The sequence below is a fragment of the Sciurus carolinensis genome, chromosome 8 (genome assembly GCF_902686445.1).
Source record: "Sciurus carolinensis chromosome 8, mSciCar1.2, whole genome shotgun sequence".
NCBI lineage: Eukaryota > Metazoa > Chordata > Mammalia > Rodentia > Sciuridae > Sciurus > Sciurus carolinensis.
This window is the reverse complement of record NC_062220.1, coordinates 41,124,698-41,146,877: the sequence shown is the minus strand read 5'-3', so window position 1 is coordinate 41,146,877 and position 22,180 is coordinate 41,124,698. Positions and strand designations below refer to the sequence as shown.

The 22,180-nt window shown below is 34.1% G+C and overlaps 1 protein-coding gene across 2 annotated transcripts in view; it reads left to right on the top strand.

Annotated features, from left to right (window-relative positions):
• The window catches only part of Phf14 (PHD finger protein 14), a 200,000-nt gene extending 178,297 nt beyond the window's left edge, over window positions 1-21,703 (top strand). Inside the window, exon 17 of one of the 2 annotated variants that reach the window (XM_047561586.1) lies at window positions 21,272-21,703. In XM_047561586.1, the coding sequence (XP_047417542.1) occupies window positions 21,272-21,346 (75 nt within the window). In that variant the 3' untranslated portion in view covers window positions 21,347-21,703. The remainder of the gene's footprint in view (window positions 1-21,271) is intronic. The other variant, XM_047561584.1, reaches the window with a different exon arrangement.
• The last annotated feature ends 477 nt before the right edge of the window (window positions 21,704-22,180 follow it).

Genomic DNA, 22,180 nt, shown 5'->3' with positions numbered 1-22,180 from the left:
CCTCACATCTGTCTGCCCTAATTCCAAAGCATATCATACTTCTTCTATTTTCATTACTATCCGCAATCCTCCTTATTTCCACTATTCCTGATCTGAGTATTGCCATAGTCTGCTTCCTTGTTTCTGTATTTGTACTTTTACCTAACATCTACCCTTGATTCTCTGTCCTATGGGCAGAATAAACTTAAAACTCAAAATCAAATCATATCACTTAATTCATAAACCTTCCAAGAAGGCTTCTCAATGCAAATTAAATAACCAGTGTTGGGAGGTGTGATCACATCTAACCATCTCTTGTCAGGTGCCCTGTCCTTTCTGATACTTGTAGACACCAAGCTCGTTTCTACTTCAGTGCCTTAACCCTTTTTTTCCTGTGCCTATGCATTCTTTTCTCATGAATTAGTACATGACTGGATCCTTCAAATCATTCAAGTCTCAGCCGAAATGTTTCCTCCTTCACAGAGGGGCTTCTCTGACTACTACACCTAGGAAAAAGTATGTTGCCACAATCTCTTCTTCCTTTTTTTTTTTTTCTACTTATAAAAAATGAAAGTATTTATCAATTAATATTTATTGCCTATTTCTCCCTAATAGAATTTAAGATTCCTAAAGACAAAGATATGTTTTGCTCATCACTCTTTGCTCATCTAGATGCTATAACAACCTAGCACATAGTAGACAGAGATTTATATTTAACAAATAGGAAACATTTATATATTACAAGTTTAAGCAATTCTTGAAAGTATAATAATTTTCATTTGTTATGGCAATAATAAAATTATAGTTTAGAATAGGAAGCAAAAATGGTCATGCTTATTTTACTTAGAGGAAAAATTACTTTCTCTAACCTTGTGAATCTGAATTCAACTTTGGACTACAATTTTTGGAAATATGTTTTAAATTTTATAACAACACTGAACACTGTTTTGAATATAAATTGTTACAAATATTTTACTAGCATAATTTGCACACATACTTATATGTTTTTCTTTGTTTAAACTCAAAGTTCAAACAGATTTTGAGGTTGGGTTCTTCCTTTTTTTTTTTTTTAATTTTATAACTAAGGAAACAGACTGAAGACCATTTACCTTTCCTAAGGTTGTACCAATAGTACATGTAAAGCAGATTTTAAATACGTTTGTCTGACATCAAATCATGAGCATTTTTCTGCTGCTGTCATGTAGATGTTTCAGATAAGAAAACAGTTGTTTTCCTATATAATATCTATTCACTTAAGAAAACAATTGTTTTCCTATATAATATCAATTTACTTATAGGATACCCTCTTACCTACATACACACACATTTTTGGTTCTTGCTCTTTTTATCATTACTTGATTTAAAGTAATACTGATTAACCATAGTATTGACTCACTGTGGCAGACAGTTCTAGACTTCAGTTTAGGAAACATGAATTCTGATTTCATCTCGACCATTAATTAGTTGTAAGACCTTGGGGAAGTCAGTCATCTCAGAAGGACTTATCCGTCTGCACGGTATAAAGAGTGGGTCAAATGAGCTTTAAATATGAGATTTTCTCACTCCAAAATCTCATGATTTTTATTAGAGAAGTGTAATCTAGAAAAGATACCTGCTGAAAATGTGTTGTAATTTGCCTTGGCATTGGATTTATCATTTGAATGTGAATGTTCATTTAATATCAATTTACTCTTCCTGGAAATACGTGGAGTGGGTAGTATTCTTACTTTAATCTTTCTTGAAATTAAGGGAGATAATTTAAAAATACTGATATATAATTTAAAAGTTGTCTTAAATCCATTGTTTTATTGTTTATTTACCATTGATTTTCCTCATCTTACCAATAGAAATTCTCACTGTGAACTATATAGTGAACTGAATGTTTATTACACTCTTTCAGTTGATTCTCTTGAATTTTTTAAGGAAAGGAAATGAATTTAACACTTTTACAACTTTTATATTTCTTGTCTCTTTTCTGGTTGCACTGATCATCTCCAAAACAGGTTAAATTATAGTGCTATCCTTATTGTAACCTTGATTTTGTCTCCAGTGTTGTAATGCCAGTTTCTGAGCAAGTATGTTACCAAGTTTTCTACAGCTTTCCACAGTCAGCATATTATTAAATACTTATTGTACTGCTTGCATCTGTGTGAAATATGTAATACAAACTATAAGATACTGAGTCCTAACAATGATTCAGGCCACCTACATTCGGGGGATCAAATAATATCATAGTCCCAAGTGCTTGCTATTGCTCAATTGTATTCCGGCTTTAGACAGTCTTTTGAAGTTCAGTATGTCAACAAAACATTTCAAATACTGATGAAAATTTAAAATATATAAATAATTCAGTTACAGTTTATTTTCTATTTTTAAAACCAGAGTAAAAGAGCTACACTCAATGTATTTTCTATGAAAATTATTCCAGTAATTAAAAAATAAGTAAAATAGTATCTTAGAAAAATTCTTCCCATAAACAGTAGAGGTTTATAAATTTAAATTTTCTAAGGGGAGCTGAAGAAATAACTCATGTTGGAGAGCGCTTACCTAGCATGCACAAGGACACCAGTTCGGATCCCCGGCCCCTCAGAGGGGACAAAAACAAAACAAAACAAAAACCACTTTTCTAAGTAATCCTTGAACATCAGTATGAAAAATTGCACTTTTTAAACATTTAACATATTTTTGACTGAACAGTACAGTTGCCACGTACCAGCACTATGAAATCATTGACTTGAATATTTTCTCCTTTTTATATATTTAAATACACAACTTAATGTTTTCCTTAAATGCATCAGAGTTTTATATTAGACTTAATAGCATACTTGGATTTTGCTTTAAGAATCTTGAGTTTGAACTGAACATTCCCAAGTGCCCCAAGACCTGGGGGGTCTCTACAGTGGACCTGGCATTGTAGAGACTTAGGATTTTTCCTAACAGGGTTATTTTTTTTCTGGAGTATGAACTTTTATATTAGTAGCTATGAAAGAATTAAGAAAGCCTTTGTGGACCCTGAGAGTAAATCCTCCTTTACATGAGTTTTTTTTAGGACCTATAAGCAGTCATTCCAAGAATGTTGAATATTAGGTTACTCAGTGACTGATCCTTGTAACATTTTTTCAGTACACCTTTTTTCCTCTCCTATTTTTGTATCTTCATGAGATTTAGTAAATATACCAGAAGAAATCCTAAATATTGTCAGAATATAGTAGTCGCCCTTAATTCTTAATTCCTAGTTTCACTTTCTGCAGTTTCACTTCCCTAAGGTCTGAAAATATTAAATGGAAAGTTCCAGAATAACAATTCATAGTTTTAAATTTAGCACCATTTTGAGTATCAGATGAAATCTTGCACCATACTATTCCATCCTTAATGGGACTTGGATTATCTCTTTGTCCAGTGTACCCACACTGTATATACTAACCACTTGTTAGTTTTTAGTAGCTGCCTTGGTTGTCCAGTCTACTGTCTTAGTTTTACACTGCCTGCATTCAAGTAACCCTTATATAGTGACCTAATTCTACATCACAGTGACAATGTCTACATCTTTTACCTCACTCCATTCATCATGAAGACATTGTATTGTCTCTCATCATTATCATAAGAAGGAGGCTACAGCACATAAGATATTTTGAGAAAGAGAGAGACAGCATTCACATAACTTTTATTACAGTGTATTCTTTTATTATTTTTTGATATTTTATTAACAAATTATTAATTTATAATTAAATAATAAATCTATAAATTATTGATTTATTTATTAATAATTAATAATTTATTAGTAATTCTGTTTTGTTATTAATTATTATTGTTAATCTTATTTTGCCTACTTTATATATTAAGCTTTATAATTGGTATATATGTATAGGAAAAAACACAGTATATATAAACTGCAGGCATCCACTGCAGGTATTGGGATGTGTCCCCTGTAAATAAAGGGATTTACTGTCCTTGGAAAAGCTACAAATATAGTTGGTAAGTTTATCATAGTTTTCATAAATAATCTTGGGGAAGCAGAATTGTCAAACTGTTTTGAAGATTACTTTTTAATCAGTTTTGTGCCATTCTGATTGTGTGTTTTAGTCAGCTTTTTTGCTGCCTTGACTAAAAGATCTGACCAGAACAATCATAAGGGAGGAGAGTTTTATTTGAAGACTCATGTTTTCAGAGGCTTATTCCATAGACAACCGGCTCCATCCTTGGGGCTCGAGGTGAGGCAGAACAACGTGGTGGAAGAGTATGGTAGAGGGAAGCGACTCCTATGATGATCAGGAAAGAGAGACTTCACTCACCAAATACAAATATGTACCCCAAAGCTACACTCCTCCCCCTCAGTGCTCCACCTCCTCCAGCCATGCCTCACCTACCTTCAGTTACTATTCAGTTCCATTAGGTAATTAATTCACTGATTGGGTTTAAGACTCTCATAACCCAGTCATTTCTCCTTCAAACCTTCTTGCATTGTCTCACACATGAGCTTTTGGGGGACACCTCACATCCAAACCATAACACATGATATATTGCAAATAGACAGACAGAGCTGAGTTTGAACCTGGCTCTTGTAATTTTAGATGCATGACAAAGGGCTGTTCCTCAGTGACACCAATCCTTAGTTTCCTCATAGGGTAATGGAAATGATATTACTTACCTTCTCTGGCTTTTGTGAGGATTACAGGTAATGCATGTAAATTCCTATTTAGAAAACACACAGAAAGTCAAAATTATTTATTTGAGTCCCATACCTCTATATAGAAAGTTTATTCAAATAGTCAAGAAATACCTATTGAGAGCCTGTAAGAATAATACTAGTTCCTGAGGATACTGTGGTAGGCAAGACCAAGGAAATCTGCTGCAACGAAGCTTACATTTGAGCAAAGGAAGACATATGTAAACTTCCAAAAAAATTGATTAGCAGGCCTAATAGCAATGCTTAAAGTTAGGGAACTCTTCACATGAGACCTGCATGATAAGAAAAACTAACCATACAAAATCATGGTCAGAGGAAAGAGGTAGTGCAGTTTATTCAGGAATCAGAGGGAAGACCAATGTGTTTGGAGCCATTGAGCAAGTTGAAATGTACAAGATGATACTACACAAGTGGGAGGGGCCAGGCAATGCAGTCCTGCTTTCTGGGTCATGGTAGAAGTCTAGATTTTACTCTAAATACAGTGCTGCTAGAGTGTTAAGCAAGTGTCTTACATAGAGTACTGCCTCCTACATGGAGAATGGGAGTGCAAGTATAAAATGGAAGCAGAGGCTGGTTTGGAAGCTATTGTAATAATCTAGGTAGGAAACAGCTTCAACTAGGATGATTACAATGGAATGGTAAACACTAGCCATATCTTAGAAACCCTTTGGTGATAAACACAACAGGAGTTAGTTATAGGATCTGAGGGAAACATAATAATTAAGGAAAGATCCTAGAGTTTGTATTTGAGCAATGGCATATTATAGACCAAGGAAGATACACAGCCTTTTGGGGAGTGGGGTGGAGTTGAAGAAGGGGAATCGAGTTTACCTTTGGACAGGGTATGTTTGAGGTCCCTGATAATAACTCAGTGAAGACTTTAGTAGTAGTTGAATGTAGTTTAAAGCTTGCTAAAGATGTGAGGGCTAAAGAATTTAAGCGGGAGTCATCAAAATAGCTTACAGAAAGGACTTTGAATACTCCCTATGCACACACACACACACACACAAAATGATGTTTGAGATGATGGATGTGCCAGTTACCCTGATCTGATCATTACATGTTATATACATGAATCGAAACATTATTATGTACCCCCATGACTTTGTACAATTTAAAAAGAAAAGAGAAAAACTCAACTGGAAGAAATTTTAAAAAGATGCCAGTGTTGTGTTGATAAGGGTTCTTAAACACAAAACTCCACTGCTTATATTTCATTTCATACTGTGTATATTCAGAAATGAGAAGATGAGTTGGTTTTGGGGTTAATTAGTAAAGAAGACACTTTTGTCTTCTAACAGTGTCAATCTGTTAACTTTGAAAGTTAGACCTTTCCTCCATCCTCACCAGAGAGCTGCAGGAGCTCTGAGAATTGTGTCCTCACATCATAATACACAGACAAAAGCCAGTGGAAGTTTTTCCTTCTTGTTTTATTCTTTTTAAAAATGAGAAAGACTTTCCCGGAAGCTCTCTGGTAGGCTTCAATACATATCCAGAACAAGTTCATGTATCCAATAGGGTCTATGATAATGATAGTCAAACACATTTGAAAGAAACAAATATATTTGACCAGGTTATTTGCATGGAATTTATATTGCAATGAAGCTTCATTTCTATGATTTATAGAATTTACAGTATATAATAATTACTATTTATATAAAAATAACAATATTTCCATATAGTTATATAGACATCCTCAATTTAAAGTATTGTCCATTTGAGTATCTGTATGCATCTGTTCATTTATGTATGTTGGAGGGAACAAAGTTTAAACTTGACTTCAAGAAGGTGAATTAAATTATTTTCAATTTCTCTTTCAATTCTGATATTCAGCATTTCTAAATATCTAAGAATGCTTTTTATCATAGAGTTAGGGTTAGGGTTAGGGTTAAAAGGGATTTTAAGTCAGTTCAATAAAACAATATTTTTTCAGCTTCTACACCCAATCATGATTTACTGTTTTTATATATTGGCTCTACCTAGGTTCACAAGATTGATTGCATTTCATTTGGACCACTATACTAAGAATGTAATTTTATTCAGGGAGAAAAAGCATGATTTTACATTCATCCCCACTGACAACCTCATGCAGACTAATAGAGCAACTTGGAGATGAACTACAATCAAAACTGCTAATTGGTGGCTCGTGGTGTATTGAGGGATTATTTAATATCTTAACTATGATTCTTTTTTCTTTTTTGTTGGTTCCTTTTAGTTATACATCACATTCGGATTCATTTCAACATAATTATAAAAGCATCAAATATAATTTGTTCTAATTCAGGTCCCAGTGCTTCCCCTTTCTCTCTCTTCCTCTCACCACCTGTTCTCCTCCCTCTACTGATATTTCTGCTGTTTACTTATAGTTTTTTAAAATTATTGTCTTGTGGATATACATGATGATGAGATTCACTGTGGTATATTCATACATGTACATAGGAAAGTTAGGTCAGATTGATTCCACTGTCCTCTAACCCATCATTCCTCCCTTCCCTTCATTCCCCTTCTTCTCCACTATTATTTCTTCTGTTTTTTTTTTTTTAATTCCTGATTGACTTCTGCATATCAGAAATCATTTGAACTTTGACTTTTTAGGATTGGCTTGTTTCACTTAGCATGATAGTCTCCAGTTCCATCCATTTCGTGGCAAACATCATGGAAAGTCATTCTCTATGGCTGAGTAATATTCCATCATGTATATATATAACACATTTTCTTTATCCAGTCGTCTGTTGAAGGGCATCTAGGTTGGCTCCATAGCTTAGCTATTGTGAACTGTGCTGCTGTTAACACTGATGTGGCTGTGTCACTGTAGTGTGTGATTTTAAATCTTTTGGAGCTATATTGAAGAATGGGATAGCTGTTGTTTTTTGAGGAATCTCCCTACTGCTTTCCAGAGTGGTTGCACCAATTTGCAGTCCCACCAGCAATACATGAGCATACTTTTTTACATCCTCGCCAACATTTATCATTTCTTGTATTCTTGATAATTGCCATTCTGACTGGAGTGTGATGAAGTCTCAATGTAGTTTAATTTGCATTTCCCTAATTTCTAGATGTTAAATAGTCTTAAAAATATCTGTTGACCATTTGTATTTCTTCTTTTGAAAAAGTGTCTGTTTAGTTCTTTTGCCCATTTATTGTTTCGGTTTTTTTATTGTGTGTTAAATTTTTTCTGTTCTTTTTATATCCTGGATATTAATGCCCTATCTGAGGAGCAGGTGGCAAAGATTTTCTCCCATTCTGTAGACTCTCTCTTCACACTAATTATTTCCTTTGCTATGAAGAAACTTTTTAACTTGATGCCATCCCATTTATCAATTTTAAGAAAGCTCTGTTTCAGGAGAGTATTCCTGCGACCTACATGCATATCAGTAGTCCATTGATGATTAAAACCTCTTACAGTTACCCTGGAAAGAGGATGGAATAGAGTTAACTGTGCTTTCTTTAGGCCAGAATTTGTATGAGGGCCCTCAGTTTTATTTCATTTAATACCTTCACCCATCAGAAACAGTTATAACTGTTTTATAGATGAGAAAAATAAGACCCAAAAAGTTTTTAAGTGATTTCTTTGAAGTAGCTTTGGATAGTATGTGTATCAGAATTAGGTTTTGAATCTAGATTTGCCAGTCACTGACCACAAATCCTAAGATTCCCTGTCTATATAATTGTGTAGAAGAAATAGGAGAAACATTGTCTGTCTGAAGAAATAGGAGAAATAAAAAGTTCACCCATGAGTGTTATATAGCATCTCTTACTCCTTTTTCACGTCATCTCTCACTACCTTCCTCTTTCTTACTAGTCTTCAACCGACTTACCTCCATTCTTTGTCTGACCAACTTCTTATCCTTCAAGTCTCAATGTATTTGTTAGTCATTTTTGGAGCATTGGGGACTTCCCTGAAACCTATAGATCTTTCTACTAAAAGACTAATATTCCTATATAATTCTTTCATTGAATGTATCATAATTTAGCAATTTAGTTCCTTAGTAATTAATTGTTTTAGTCAAAGACTGTAAGATCCTTAAGTCAGGAACTGTGTCTATCTTATATACCTGAAATTTTTTTAGCACCTAGTACAGTGCCTGACACATAGTTGATGCTCAATCAGGAAGAAATGGGTAGGTAGGTTGCTGGGTGACATCTTTTTTCAACTAGAATACTTTAAAATGTCATTATATAATATTTTCCTAATAGTCTTATAGCCTACATTAAGAAATATTGCAAAATACTTAATATTTACGGAAACATTAGCTGATTATAGAAACCATTGGTTAAATGAACACAATTTTAGACAAACTCTTTGATTTGAGACTTGCCAAGTGACCTGCTTTTGTGAGTCACTTAAATACATGCCAATCATGGTATAATTTAATATAAATAGTTTAAAATATTTAGTCATTTTTTAAGAAAAACAAAGTAATACCTAAGAAATAGTCTGTAAATTCAGCATATGGAAATTTAATTGTTATTTTTGACACTGATTATAAAGTGGCACTTTTGGGGAATTTTGCATGTGTGTGGTTTTCTAAAATACTATTTTTCATTTTTCTTGAAGCAAAATTCACTTTTTTAAAACTGAAAAATTAATGTGCCATAGGAAATGTATTACTTGAATATCTAATGAGCTATTAAGTTCTAATAAAACAATGAAGATTAATGGGTTCACTCTGGGGAAAATAGCATTCAACTTGAAATAGAATACTTGAAACATTTAATCTCTGCACTTGAGTAAAGTTTTAAAAATTCACTTCCCAATAGATTTATTTCTGAAAGGCATAGTCCTTGATGTTGTGTTTATCATAGTAGACGTCTCAGTTACATTGAGAAATGTTTTGAAGATACTAATCTTTGGACTTGAGTAAGGGTATATGATTTGGATGTCATAGCCCAACTTTGTTTAGTATTAGTCATTAAAATACAAACTCTTCTTATAAATTGTTTTGGCCAATTTTCTATATCACATTTATATACCTTATGTACTTACACTTTCTCCATTGCATTATCATTATTTACATGCCTGTTTACCACACTGGAGCATGAAATCCTCTAGGCAGTAAAACATTTTATTCTCTTTGTATCTCCCACACCTTGCTCAGTATCTAACATGCAATCATTGTTTAGTCAGTTTTTGTGGGAGGAAGAGAGGAGTTGGGGAAGGGAAGTTATTTCAAGAGTTAATATCATCTTAAAAAGATAAAGATAAAATATTTAATATGAGCAGAGGGACAATATCTACTCTAGACTGCTCAAAAATGAGAAAATTATTTAATCAATACAATCTAGTGTGTCCGTGACACACACAAAGAAGACAGAATGGTTCTTTAAGTATTGATTGGCTAACATTTTCACTTTGCTTTAGTATTTTATACACATTTAAGCCAGTCTAAAATCAGATGGTGCTTTTGTGGGAGGAATTTATTTGGTTAAGCAAAAGTACCTCTTTTCCTCTTGATCTTATTGAATGTCATTTTGAAACCCCTAATTAAAGGTACTGACATAAAATGTCAATATTCATAAGACCATTTCCTACCTGAAGAAACTATAGTTGAAAAAATAAAAACCAATTATATTACTTTTTGCAGTATTACAGTAGATTCATATTCTAATGGTTCTTAAACTGCAAGAATTTTTTTAAACATGATAATGAATTTCATTGGTGAAACATCACCCAGTGTTGCTGAATAACAGTTTAATTTTTCTAGCAGTAAGTGTTGATTTATAGTGTAGAGTTTGTAATGAGTTATCCACATTATAGAAATGCAGAAACCCCATTATCCATAACTGATTACTTTCTGCATATTAATTTTGGCACGTAACCTTATAGTACTTGAAACCAAAGTATACTTATTTCTTAATCATCTAACAAACTCTTTGTTATTTGCTTGCTTTTACTTTTTATGTTAAAATAAGTTTACATTTTAAAGGAGTTGTAAAAACAAGGTAAAAACTTGTGATAAACCCTTTTCCATCATCTTAGAACAATTTATGTAAACATAGAAAAAATTATCAAACCTAGCCAGCCGTGGTGAGAATGCCTATAGTAATTGGGAGGCTGAGGCAGGAGAATTTGGCAGGAGATAGAGGCAAGCCCAGGCAACTTAGCCAGCTACGGTCCCAAGGAAAAAAAGGGTGGGGGGCAGGTGGCCGGGGCTGGCACCTATGTAGCTCAGTGGTAGAGCACCCCTGGGTTTAATCCCCAGTATCAAAAAGAGAAGAAAGGAAAGAAAAAACGATAAGACCTAAGAAATAAATCTTAATGCAACTTATTAAACTAGAATTTATTGAATTTATACCAGTTTTGCCATTCGTGCCCTTCTTTTCTAGTTCATGATTCAATCTAGAATCTGTTTAATAGTGTTGATCTTCTGTCCTGAATCTATTCCAGTCTGTGGAGATTCCTTACTGTTTTTCCTTGCCCTTCATGACCCTGACACTTTCAAAGTATACTCTTCAGTTATTTTGTAGAACGTCCCTCAAGTCAGCTTTACCAGATATTTTCTCATGATTAGACTGAGGTTGTGCGTTAACGGGAAGGTGACCACAGACCAGAGGTGTTGTTACTTCTCAGGGTACCACATCAGGAAAATGTGATGTCAGTATGTATTATTAGTGATGTTGATCTTGATCAGCTAATTAAGGTGGTGTTTTTGTTGCCCTGAACCCAGCTCTTGGGTCTCTTAGAACTCTTTCAACTTTAAGTAGTCTATGAATTGATGACTTTAAGGAGAAATACAAGAGAACAAGGCATGGGCTGGGGAGATAGCTTGGTTGGTAGAGTGCTTGCGGCCCTGGGTTCGATCCCCAGCACCAAAAAAAAAAAAAAAAGAGAGAGAACAAGGTAGATGTCCTATACATATAGTTGCCTCCAGCTTAGCCTAAAATCCATCTTTGAATTTGTGGTAGTTTTTGAAATGAAGGGTATATGATTTGGATGTCATAGCCCAGCTACCTCCTTAAAAAGGATATTGTATATGGAAGCTATCCTAAATTGAGAAAAAGTTTGAATTTCCTCATCAAAAATTTATTAGGTAGATGCTAAGTACTTAGTAAATACTAACTCTTAGTCTCAAAATTGAAATGAAGTATTTATAGTTTATTTAGTCTCAGAAATAATACTATTAGAAGAATTTTAAATATAAAGAGAGAGGGAAAAAAGAACAAGCCAGGGACAAAATAACCCTTTTCCTGAGCTTTTCCCCCAGTGAGCTACTTCTCCACATAAGCCCAGCCAACCTACAGCAGTTTCTACCATCTCCCACTAAGGTCATCAAATTATTAATCCATGACTGAATTAATGCACTGATAAGGTCAGAGTTCTCATGATCCAGTCTCTTCCCAATAGTTCCACCTTTGATGATTGCTACATTGGAGACCACACTTCAGTACATGAGTCTTTGTGGGGCATTCCAGATCCAAACCATAACATTCCTCCCCTGCCCCCCAAAGCCTTATGTCTAAAAAATACATTTATCCTATCTCCAAGAGTCCCCAAAGTCTCAACAGTTCCAGCATTGTTCGAACTTTCAAGTCCAATGTCATCTTTGAGACTCAAGGCAACTTAACCTCTAAGAAAAAAATTTTTAAAGTTACATATTTACCATATAAAACAGAATGGTGAGACAGGCACAAACTAAACATTTCAGAAGGAGAAATACATAGAAAGGGAGGGACCAAAGCAAGACCAAAACCTAGAAGGGAAAACATTGAATCTGTAGTTCCAGGTCTGGCATCCAGGGCACATGGTGGTGAAATGTGGACTCCAAAGGGCTAGACAGCCCTGCCCCCTGCATTTACTAGTTGTAAACCATGTGACCCCTCCATTGGGCTGACTGTGCTTGCTGCCTGCAGCTTTCCCAGGCAGACATTCCACATTTCCTGGCATCTCTTACTGCCTGGGGTCTCCATTGCTGTCTCCACTTCACTTTCATAACTTTATGTATTGACCTTTCCTACCCTGACACACATTACCTGGTAGCTCTGGCCTTCCTTTGAAGTTTGGATGGAAGCCTGCCTGACCCAGCATTCTCCTTACCCACTACACCAGCATCATGTGGGTAAATGCCAGAGAACCAGCTCAAGCAGTAGTTGGGCCCACTTGGGCCACTGCTACATTAGCTTCTGAGTTCCTTGGGAGACTATACATGGTGAAATGAATCCTGGGAAAATAACTTTCTTGCTCCTGGGACTAGGGCACCTTGTGTTCTCAAAGTCTTTCAAGTGAGCTTTCACTTTTATACCCTTAAACCTGTGATGGGTGTGTTCTGGCCACTTCCTGAGATACCCTCAAGGCATCTTTCCTATTGTCCAGGTACAAATTACTTGATTTCTTTTTGTCCTTAATCTCTTCAACAACCACACCTGCATCGGCCCCAACTTCAGAGTACTCATTTTCTGTCCAAACTTTTTAAGTTTTTCAGATATTTTGCTCTGCCTTTTGTCCCTGATCATCACATAAACCTGGCTAAAATCCACCCAGGAATACCCATGCCAGTGCCTAAAGGTTGTGCTACCTTGAAATTTCCTCCACCAAATTTAGTCCATCTTGTTTAAATTGAGCCCTACAAAAAGTCTCAGGATATGGACAGAATGCAGATAAGTTTTTTGGCAGAGTGCAACACAAGTGGCCTCTAGTACATTTCCCAGGAAGAGTCCTCATTTCCATCTGAAACCTCATGAGCAAAGTCTGTTTGTGCACATTCCTATCAGCATTTTAGTCTTCCATTCTCACAGTGGAATTGCCCATTGAACTCTGATTACAACATTCTATGACTTTGTAGCCTATAGTTTCAAAATTTTCTAAATTCCTTCCACAAACCAGTTCCAAAGTGCTCTAAACAACATGATGAGGTACAGTTCCAGCAATGGTCCTTCTCCAAGTATAGTTTTCTTTGTTAGCTTTTCATAATTGTGATCAAAATACCTGGCATAAGCAACTTGTGGAAGGAAAGATTTATTTTGGCTCATGGTTTCAGAATGTGATCAGCTGGCTACATTGCTTTGGACTCGAGGTGAAGCAGAACATCATGGCAAAAGGGCATAGCATAGAAAGATGTTCAGCTCATGGCAGTCAATAAACACAGAGAGAGGGGAAGGGACTGGGGACAAGATATACCCGTCTAGGGCTTGTCCCAGTGATCTTATTCCAACTAGGCACCACCTCCTGAAATTTCCAAGTTTCCACCACTGCCCACTAATGTCATTATTATTAATCCATGACTGGATTAATCCACTGGTGAGATCAGAGCCCTCATGATCTAATGTCTTACCCAAGTCCCCCTTCTGAACATTTCTTCATTAGGGATCAAGACTTCAACATGTGAGGCTTTGGGCGACATTTCAGAACTAAACTGTTACATTCTTTATGGAATTTAATTTGGTTTGGTTTGGTTTTTTCGCATTTTTTTTTCTATAATTGGTGCTAACTGTGCACCAACTTATCAACCTAAAAACTTCAAAAACAGGTAATATATTTTAAAACAAGACAAAAATGTTATAAATGAAGGAAAGTAACCAATTTAGCACCCTCTCATGTAGATCTCTGCATACACTGCCATTCCTGTTTTCCAAGTGTTAGAAGTCTGCAAGAGACAAGAATTTTCTATCTTTAAGATCCTTAGCAGTTATTAGACATCAAACAAGACTCATCTGTCAGAAGAAGAAAAGACTATTATTCTTAGGCCCTGTAGGTTAGCACCATATTGTAAATACCTAAAAACCACATTGTAAAAGTTGAGTTTTTATATTTGTGGGAAGATCTAATCTTACAGAATTGGGTCTGTGCTTATTAAGAGGCTTCCCTAACTTGCAATTGTGATCCATCATTCATTTCCTTTCCTTTCCTTTCTTTTATCCTACCTTTTATGTTAGACTCATCCTTCCACTAAGTGATTTTCATTTCCTTTAGTCTAAATTTGCCCTCCTGAGATGACTATGCCAATCTTTAGGGCCTTTCTTCCCTTGTCAGATAGATCTCTTCTTGATCACAAATCATATGTGAGAAATCCAGAGTCTTATATTTAACTGTCTTATTTCATTGCTCTCAAAAACTACCACAAAGAAGTAGGAGTAAACAGTAACAGGAGAACAGGAGGTACTAAAGACTTAGAAAAACAAATTTACTGCACTAGATTGGCTCAACAAAAAAAATTGTTTTCATGTATTTTCATACAAGAAATTAGAAATGTGTTACTGTTCTTTTTCCGTCTTGTTTGCTTTAAAATAAAGGATAAAATTTTGTGATATTAAATGAAAGGTGACTCCTTTGATTAACTATTTTTTGCTTGAATCAATAAGTAGAGAGAAAGAAGATAAAAATTTATAAAATAGCTCCATTCTACTTAAAGGTATTTCTATTTGAGCTCGATTTTACTGAGCACTCCCAAGTTAATTTTATAATATAGACCTAGAGTCTTTAATTAAATATGCAACTTATGTCATAGGAAAAAAATTTCATACACTTTTTATAGTAGATTTAATTAAGCATTTCTTGTAAGTTCATTTCAGTATCTATCATGGCCCACTAAAGTTGGAATTCAGTTGTAAGATGGTAGATTAATTGTCTTTTGTATTAAAGAATCTCGAATATGCAAAGTCAGGAAATTTAATTGTGGTCTTCAATTGCTTATTCAGTGCATTGGAAAACTGAATGCAGAAGTACAGGGGAAAGGGCCAAAGGTTGTTAAATGTAGCACATCACACACATTTTGCACTTTACTTAATGATCCAAGTGTTTATTACTATGAAGTAAATGCACCATTTAAAGAATTATAGTGGAATTATAAAATGTTAAAAAACTCTAATTAATTTTAGTCTGAAGCATGAAGTGTTCTCATTTTGCCTAAAACATTTTCATTATCATCAGTATTTTTCCAGTTATTAAGATAAACTTTTTTTTCTTGTTGTGCAGCACTAGCATATTTTCTGTACTAAAGCACAGTCTTAAATACTGGTTGAGTTATATCTGATTATGTTTTAAATGAAGGAGAGAAGATAGTCTATGACGACAGTGTGTTATATATTGCTTCTCTTCACCTGGTCAGTACTACCAACACTTATAACAGATTGTCTACATATTTTTTTTAAATAATTTATTTATTCTGATTGATTATACACAAACGGGGTAAAACATTTCTGTGGTTGTACATGAAGTAGAGTCATACCATTTGTGTAATCATACATGTACATAGGGAAATGATGTTATTTTTTAATTTTTATTTTCTTTTTTTGGTACTGGGGATTGAACAGGGGCTCTTAACCACTGAGCATATTCTCTAGCCCTTTTTAGTTTGAGATAGGGTCTCACTAAGTTGCTAAAGGCTGTCCTTAAGTTTGAAATCCTCCTGCCTCGCCTCCTGAGTCTCTGGTATTATAGGCATGGACCACTGAGCTGGTACATACTTATATTTTTTAAAGGACCATTATTAAAGCATGTGGGTAATTTTGACTGTTAATTTGATTCCAATATCAATAAATGTTACTTCTCTGATTAGTCAAATATTTAAAATCCAAGGAAATATTTTAAGAAAAAAGAAACATTTTAAACTAGTGCTTAAAATTAAGTACCTTTGTTCATTTTACTGTCGTAACCCCAACAAGGGAACTTGGTAAAGTAAAAGCAGTACCATCATTCTCTTTGTAAATGTAGGTCCCATTATTCTTACTCAGTAGTAGTTCATAATTATGAAACCAAGCCAGGATTACAGTGGAAAATAGGAAAATACAGAAAAGCACAAACAAAATAAAAATCAATAGCATTACCATTGTGAACATTTTAGGTACTTAGGAAAGGAATTTTATGTAGAAATATGGAAAAAAGTCGATTTTGGCTGCATATTTCACAGGTGGTACTGGTGCCTTAAATTTTTTCCTTTGTAAAATCTGTACCTATATATCTTACTTCATTTGAATTTAGAAAACATCCATTAAGTAGCCATGTTTATTTTGTGTTTTTTAGTCTTTTTATTTTGAAATAATTTTAAACTTACAGAAAAGTTGCAAAAAATAGTGCAGGGAATTCTCATTTGCTCTACATTAAGTTTCCTGGAATATCATCATCTTATATAAGAATTATACTATTACTGAGACCAGAAAATTAATATTAAAATTATTCTGTTAACTATTTTATGGACCATGTTCAAATTTTTAGATTTCACACTAATTTACTTTTTATGGTCTAGCATTCTACACTGCATTTAGTCATCACGTCCCCTTAGTCTCTAGTTTGTGATAGTTCCAAGTCGTGTCATTTGTGACCTTGACACTTATGGAGATTATTGTTTAATTATTTTGGAGGGTGTGTTTCAGATGTTTTCTCATGATTTGTTTGATTTACATATTATGGGAAAGATACTACAGACAGGTGATACCACAACAGGTGATTTGCTCTTTTTTAGCCAAGCGTTTAATGTTAATATGTATTCTCGATGATGTTAACCTTGAACACTTGGTTAAGGGGCTTGTTTTTCTCAGCTTTTTCACTGTTGTAATCGAAAGATCCAAAAAGAACAATTTTAAAGTAGGAAAAGTTTATTTGGGGGCCCATAGTTTCAAAGGTCTCAACCCATAGACAGCTTTTTATTGTGGGCCCAAGGTATAGCAGAACATTAGTAGAAGAGTGGGGTGGAGGAAGGCAGCTTAGGACATGGCCACAAGAAAAGAGAGAGAGAGAATCTAAATTCTAACAGTGGTGTTTCTGGATTTATTGACTATAAAGGCACTTACATAGCCATTTTAACAGATGTAAAGAAACAGTAAGGAATATTGTTCCTTTGTATAATCCTAACTTTAAAAAAAATCATTTAAAATGTGGCAGTCCACAAGGTAAATAATCATGTATAATTGCAGACTACAATTTGAATTCAGATATTAGCTGTGCAGTAGAAATTCCAGATGCTAAAATAATTGACCATTGCTTGGACTTGCTTAAAGTGAAAGAAAGAGGATAGATGGGTTCTATTAATTAGCATCAATTCTTTGAATTTTTATGACGATGGAATAATATTTGTGTACCTTAATTCCAAATTAATGGTATAAGCTGAATAATATTTAAACAAAATCGTGTAAGTTTTATTCAGTGTTAAGAGGGATTTAGCTTAGATAAACTTGGCAGTGATTTTATCAGTTTCTCTGTTAGAATAATTCTTTTAGGCTCATACTGCCACCCGGAGCATTAGACCATTATTACATGTTCCATGCCCACCTAGAAATTACCATTCTCCTCACCACAATTCTGTCCAAGTAAAAAGGGAGGGAAGGCTAAGACCAAGTTAGTTATTTGGTGTTATTGTGAGTGTGCCTTCTTGAAATTTCCCATATAACTGGCAGATCTGTAACAAGTTTGTTACAGTCAGCAGTTTTCTGGAGTATGAATTAACAAGCTGAAACATTAAGAGGTAAGCCTGTCTGCCTTCCAGTACCCTCAAAGGGTATGTTTTCTTGCTGGTTGTTTCAGAACACATTGTGAAACAAATGTCAAACTTGTCAGGGCTGTCACTAAGAAAATGATCCGTGCAGCAAGGGTCTTCTTTTGTTGGGAAACAAACAGATGTCTTATCTCAGCAGAGTGAAAAAATCCTGCCATCTATCAGAAGAAATTTTTACTTCCCTTTAATATCTAGTAGTAAAAAAAATGCTTTGGTAAAAAGCTTCCTTTCTTTGCAGTTTTATTTATTATTTATTTATTTATTATGCAGTCATTACCTACTTTAATGATTTGTTAATCTTAAACTGCATTAAAGTTCTTAATGAAAATTGACCTACAATATTAAATACACAAATCAGCACAATTCCAAAAATAAATTCCTTCTGGAGCTTTATTGGATCAAATTCTAATGCTTTTATTTCCAGTAAAACCTGTTACTATTATTTTGATGATATTATACCATAGCAATTTTAATGCTGTACTCTTACAATTAGCGTTTTTTGCCTTTTCCCCTTCTCCATAATCCTTTTCTTCATCTAGATCACAGCTATCTTTGTATAAAAGAAGAAAGAGATTGACTCTTATGGGTTATGCAAGTGATTTAAAAATATTAAAGGGTAAAATATTTATAGACAAATACTCAACATAAAGAAAGGTACAAAACAGTTATGTACCTGGCCTAAAAAAAGGCCATGCTAGAAGAGAAAAATTATTTATAAAATATACTTTATTACTGTTTTAGTCAACTTTTTTTCCTGCTGTAACTAAAAGGATCTGACCTGCACAATTATAGAGAAGTGAAAGTTTATTTGACGGCTCACGGTTTCAGAGGTCCTATTCCATAGAATGCTGGCTCCATTCCTTGGGGCTCAAGGTGAGGCTGAACATTAAACATTATGGCGGAAGAGTGTGGCAAGGGAAGCAGTTCACATCATCAGGAATCAGAGAGAGGTTCCACTCTCCAGATACAAAACATATACCCCATAGTCATACCCCTAATTAACCACTTCCTCCAGCCACACCCCACCTGCCTCTAGTTACCACTCGGTTAATCCCATCAGGGATTAATTCACTGATTAGGTTAAGATTTCACAACCCAATCATTTCTTCTCTGAACCTTGCACTGTCTCACGTGAGCTTTTGGGGGACACCTCATATCCAAACCATAACACTTAGAAAAATTCAACAAAAAGATTAACATTATACTTATAATGTTAATATCTTCATGTATCTTATTCATATATTAAACCATATCCTCATCAGTGGAAGTTGCAAAATTTTATTTCATGTAACAGTATGGTTCTACAGTTTGTATTCATAGTTAAATAGGAAACAAAGTGTATATATAGATACCTGCTGGTTCTCAGGTGTATAGTCAAACCTTTACATTTCTATTTTGATTTGGGGTAGCACTCAGGGTTTGTGTTTTTGTTTTTGCTTGTTTCTGCTTTCCGTGCTGTCACAAGTCAAAAGTGATGAAGTGTGACTCCAGGATAAGAAACGATACTGAGCTTTTCCAAATTACGTGTTAGTTCAGACAGACCTCTCATATTTGGTTTTACTCCATTGTTTCACATAGTTCAGAAAACATTAATTGGATTGCAATTGTATACTCAACAGTTCCCTGTTAGATGGTAGTAGTTCCAAACAAAGATGAAACCTTGCCTCAAGGAAGATCTCGACAGATTCAGTGCTACCTAACAAAAATGTCTTGCTGACTTAACACTGACAGTGTCTCACCTGAAGATGACAGTGGAAAGTATAGAGTAAGATGTGATTTTAAAAGAATGAAACTAAAATCTGGTCTCTAGGAACTTTTATCTAAAAGTGGCACCCACCTATTCATGAGCAAATCTTCAAGAGTCTATTAAGCAAATGTAGTATCTCTACTCACTAAAGATATTTGGGGAAAAGTTAAATGATATACAGTAGCTCTTATGCTTTGAAAAATATATAAAGTTACATTGCTAAAATGATATTCAGAACCTCGGCCCTCATGTCTTACATCTGTAATGATTTAGATTGGTTGGTAATATTTATAATTTTTCTCCTTTCCTGATGTTGACAAAGTGAAAAATCACAGATACTTTTGAGTTCAGAGAAACACCATGTATAAATGAAGTTTTCTCCAACTTTATACGCAAGGGTTATACCTTTTTATATAAATAAAATTGAGGTATATAAATATATATATATATACACACACACACACATACATACATATATATATAATTGAGGTATAGAAAGATGATAAACACAGGATAATGTTTGGTGATATCATTATTGTTAGTATCTAGAGAAACCTAAGAAATTGCTGCTCATGCTTTAATTAATTCAGTAAAGAGTTAGACAATGCCTTTTATTTCAGTTAATAAAAATGAAAATTTTTACATGATAAATCAGAAGTAACAGAAAAGCAGGACTTGGGTATTGTTGAAGGAACATGTATAATGAGATGGGTTACAAATTGTAAGATGAAATATTTTTCCAGACTGTCATTATTTATACTTTGAAGGTCACCACTTAATATTAAACACAAGATGCATTTCATTGCTGTGGTAGCAGACATTATGATGTCACTTCTTTTATTCACCATGTTTCACAGGAACCTGATGTGAATTATGAGGCTACCACTTAGAATGGAAACTGTAGAAGATTGTAAGCGCTCTACACCCTGACATGTCCATGTTTCCTATTTTAGACCTGACTGATCTTCAGATAACATATGGTGGTACAAGTAATTGGAAAATTGACAGACCTGTCAAGAAAGTATGCTAGATGGGACCAAAATGCCATGCTGGAGCACATAAAGTGTCTTAGAAGTTAAATTTATTGTTTTTTATCAAAGAGTGAAGTAAAAATATCTGGTTCATCCCCTACAAAGAACACTTTTTAGTAGCAGGTGTTTTCAAAAGTAATTCTTGGAGTATTTGATAAAATTGGTTGCTTTTAAAATGATATCATAGAAAATTTTAGTCAATATATAATATAAAATAGCTCATACTGTAATTATTTAAATTAATATAATTTTACCCTGTGTGTTTATAATCTTTTCCTTAGGATTCCTGGAATCACAGTAGATCATACTCCTGTAGATACAAAGCAATTAAAATGTGTTAAGTATATCTGAAAAAAATGCCCTAAAGTTTATATTTTAATGTTTTTTAAAATTTATTTCACAGGAAGATGAAAATGAAGCTGAAAGAAAAAATATATCTCAGGAGCTCGGCATGGAACAGAAAAATCCAAAGAAATAAAGGATTTTCTGTAGTGTTTTGAAAAGTTTGCAACTTATGTAGTAGCAGATAAAATTTCTAATTTGTAAAATGTTAAATTGTAAAATCTAATTTGCAAAACGTTCTCAATAAAGTTGTTGAAATAGGAGTTTATATTTGAAATTTTGTACTTGTTTGCAATTCAAATTTGGACCTTTGGAATATTTGTATTTTATTTTATAGTGGCACTGGGAATTGCTAGACAGGTGCTCTAGCTCTGAGCTCTGTGCCCAGCCTTGGAATGTTTTTAACAGGAGGAAAATTCTCAACTGAAATTTGAGACTAGAGATAGGATTTTCTTTTATCTGTAACCAAAGTGTTAACATATCTGGATGACCTAAAAGAAAAGAAAACTCTCAGAGTCTTTTTTTTTTTTTTTTACCAGAATTCCAATTATAAATATAAAGAAAAAACAGCATAATTTTTAAAAAAATGAACAGAAAATGCTTACACATGAAAACACTTAAAACTCAGTGTGTGAATGGATGAAATATCTTTCTGATTTTATCAACTCATGTATCATGATATTAGAATTGCAAGAAAGGATAAAAAATGATAAATGAACATCATCTATGGCAGAAAGTGTCATGATTTTTAATTTATAAAATATTTACTAAGGACCTACTATGTGCATGAACCTACTCCCCAGACATTTCAAGAATTCCATATTCAAGAATTTCCATGTGTTCCCTTGGCTTAGGAATTTTCCAAAATTTCTCGATCCTTATCTTTATTAAAGTTCTTAGTAACCAGTCATTTTATTCTCTCTGGTTACTAAGCTGTCACTTGCCAGCTACAGCAGGAGCAGTGAATCTA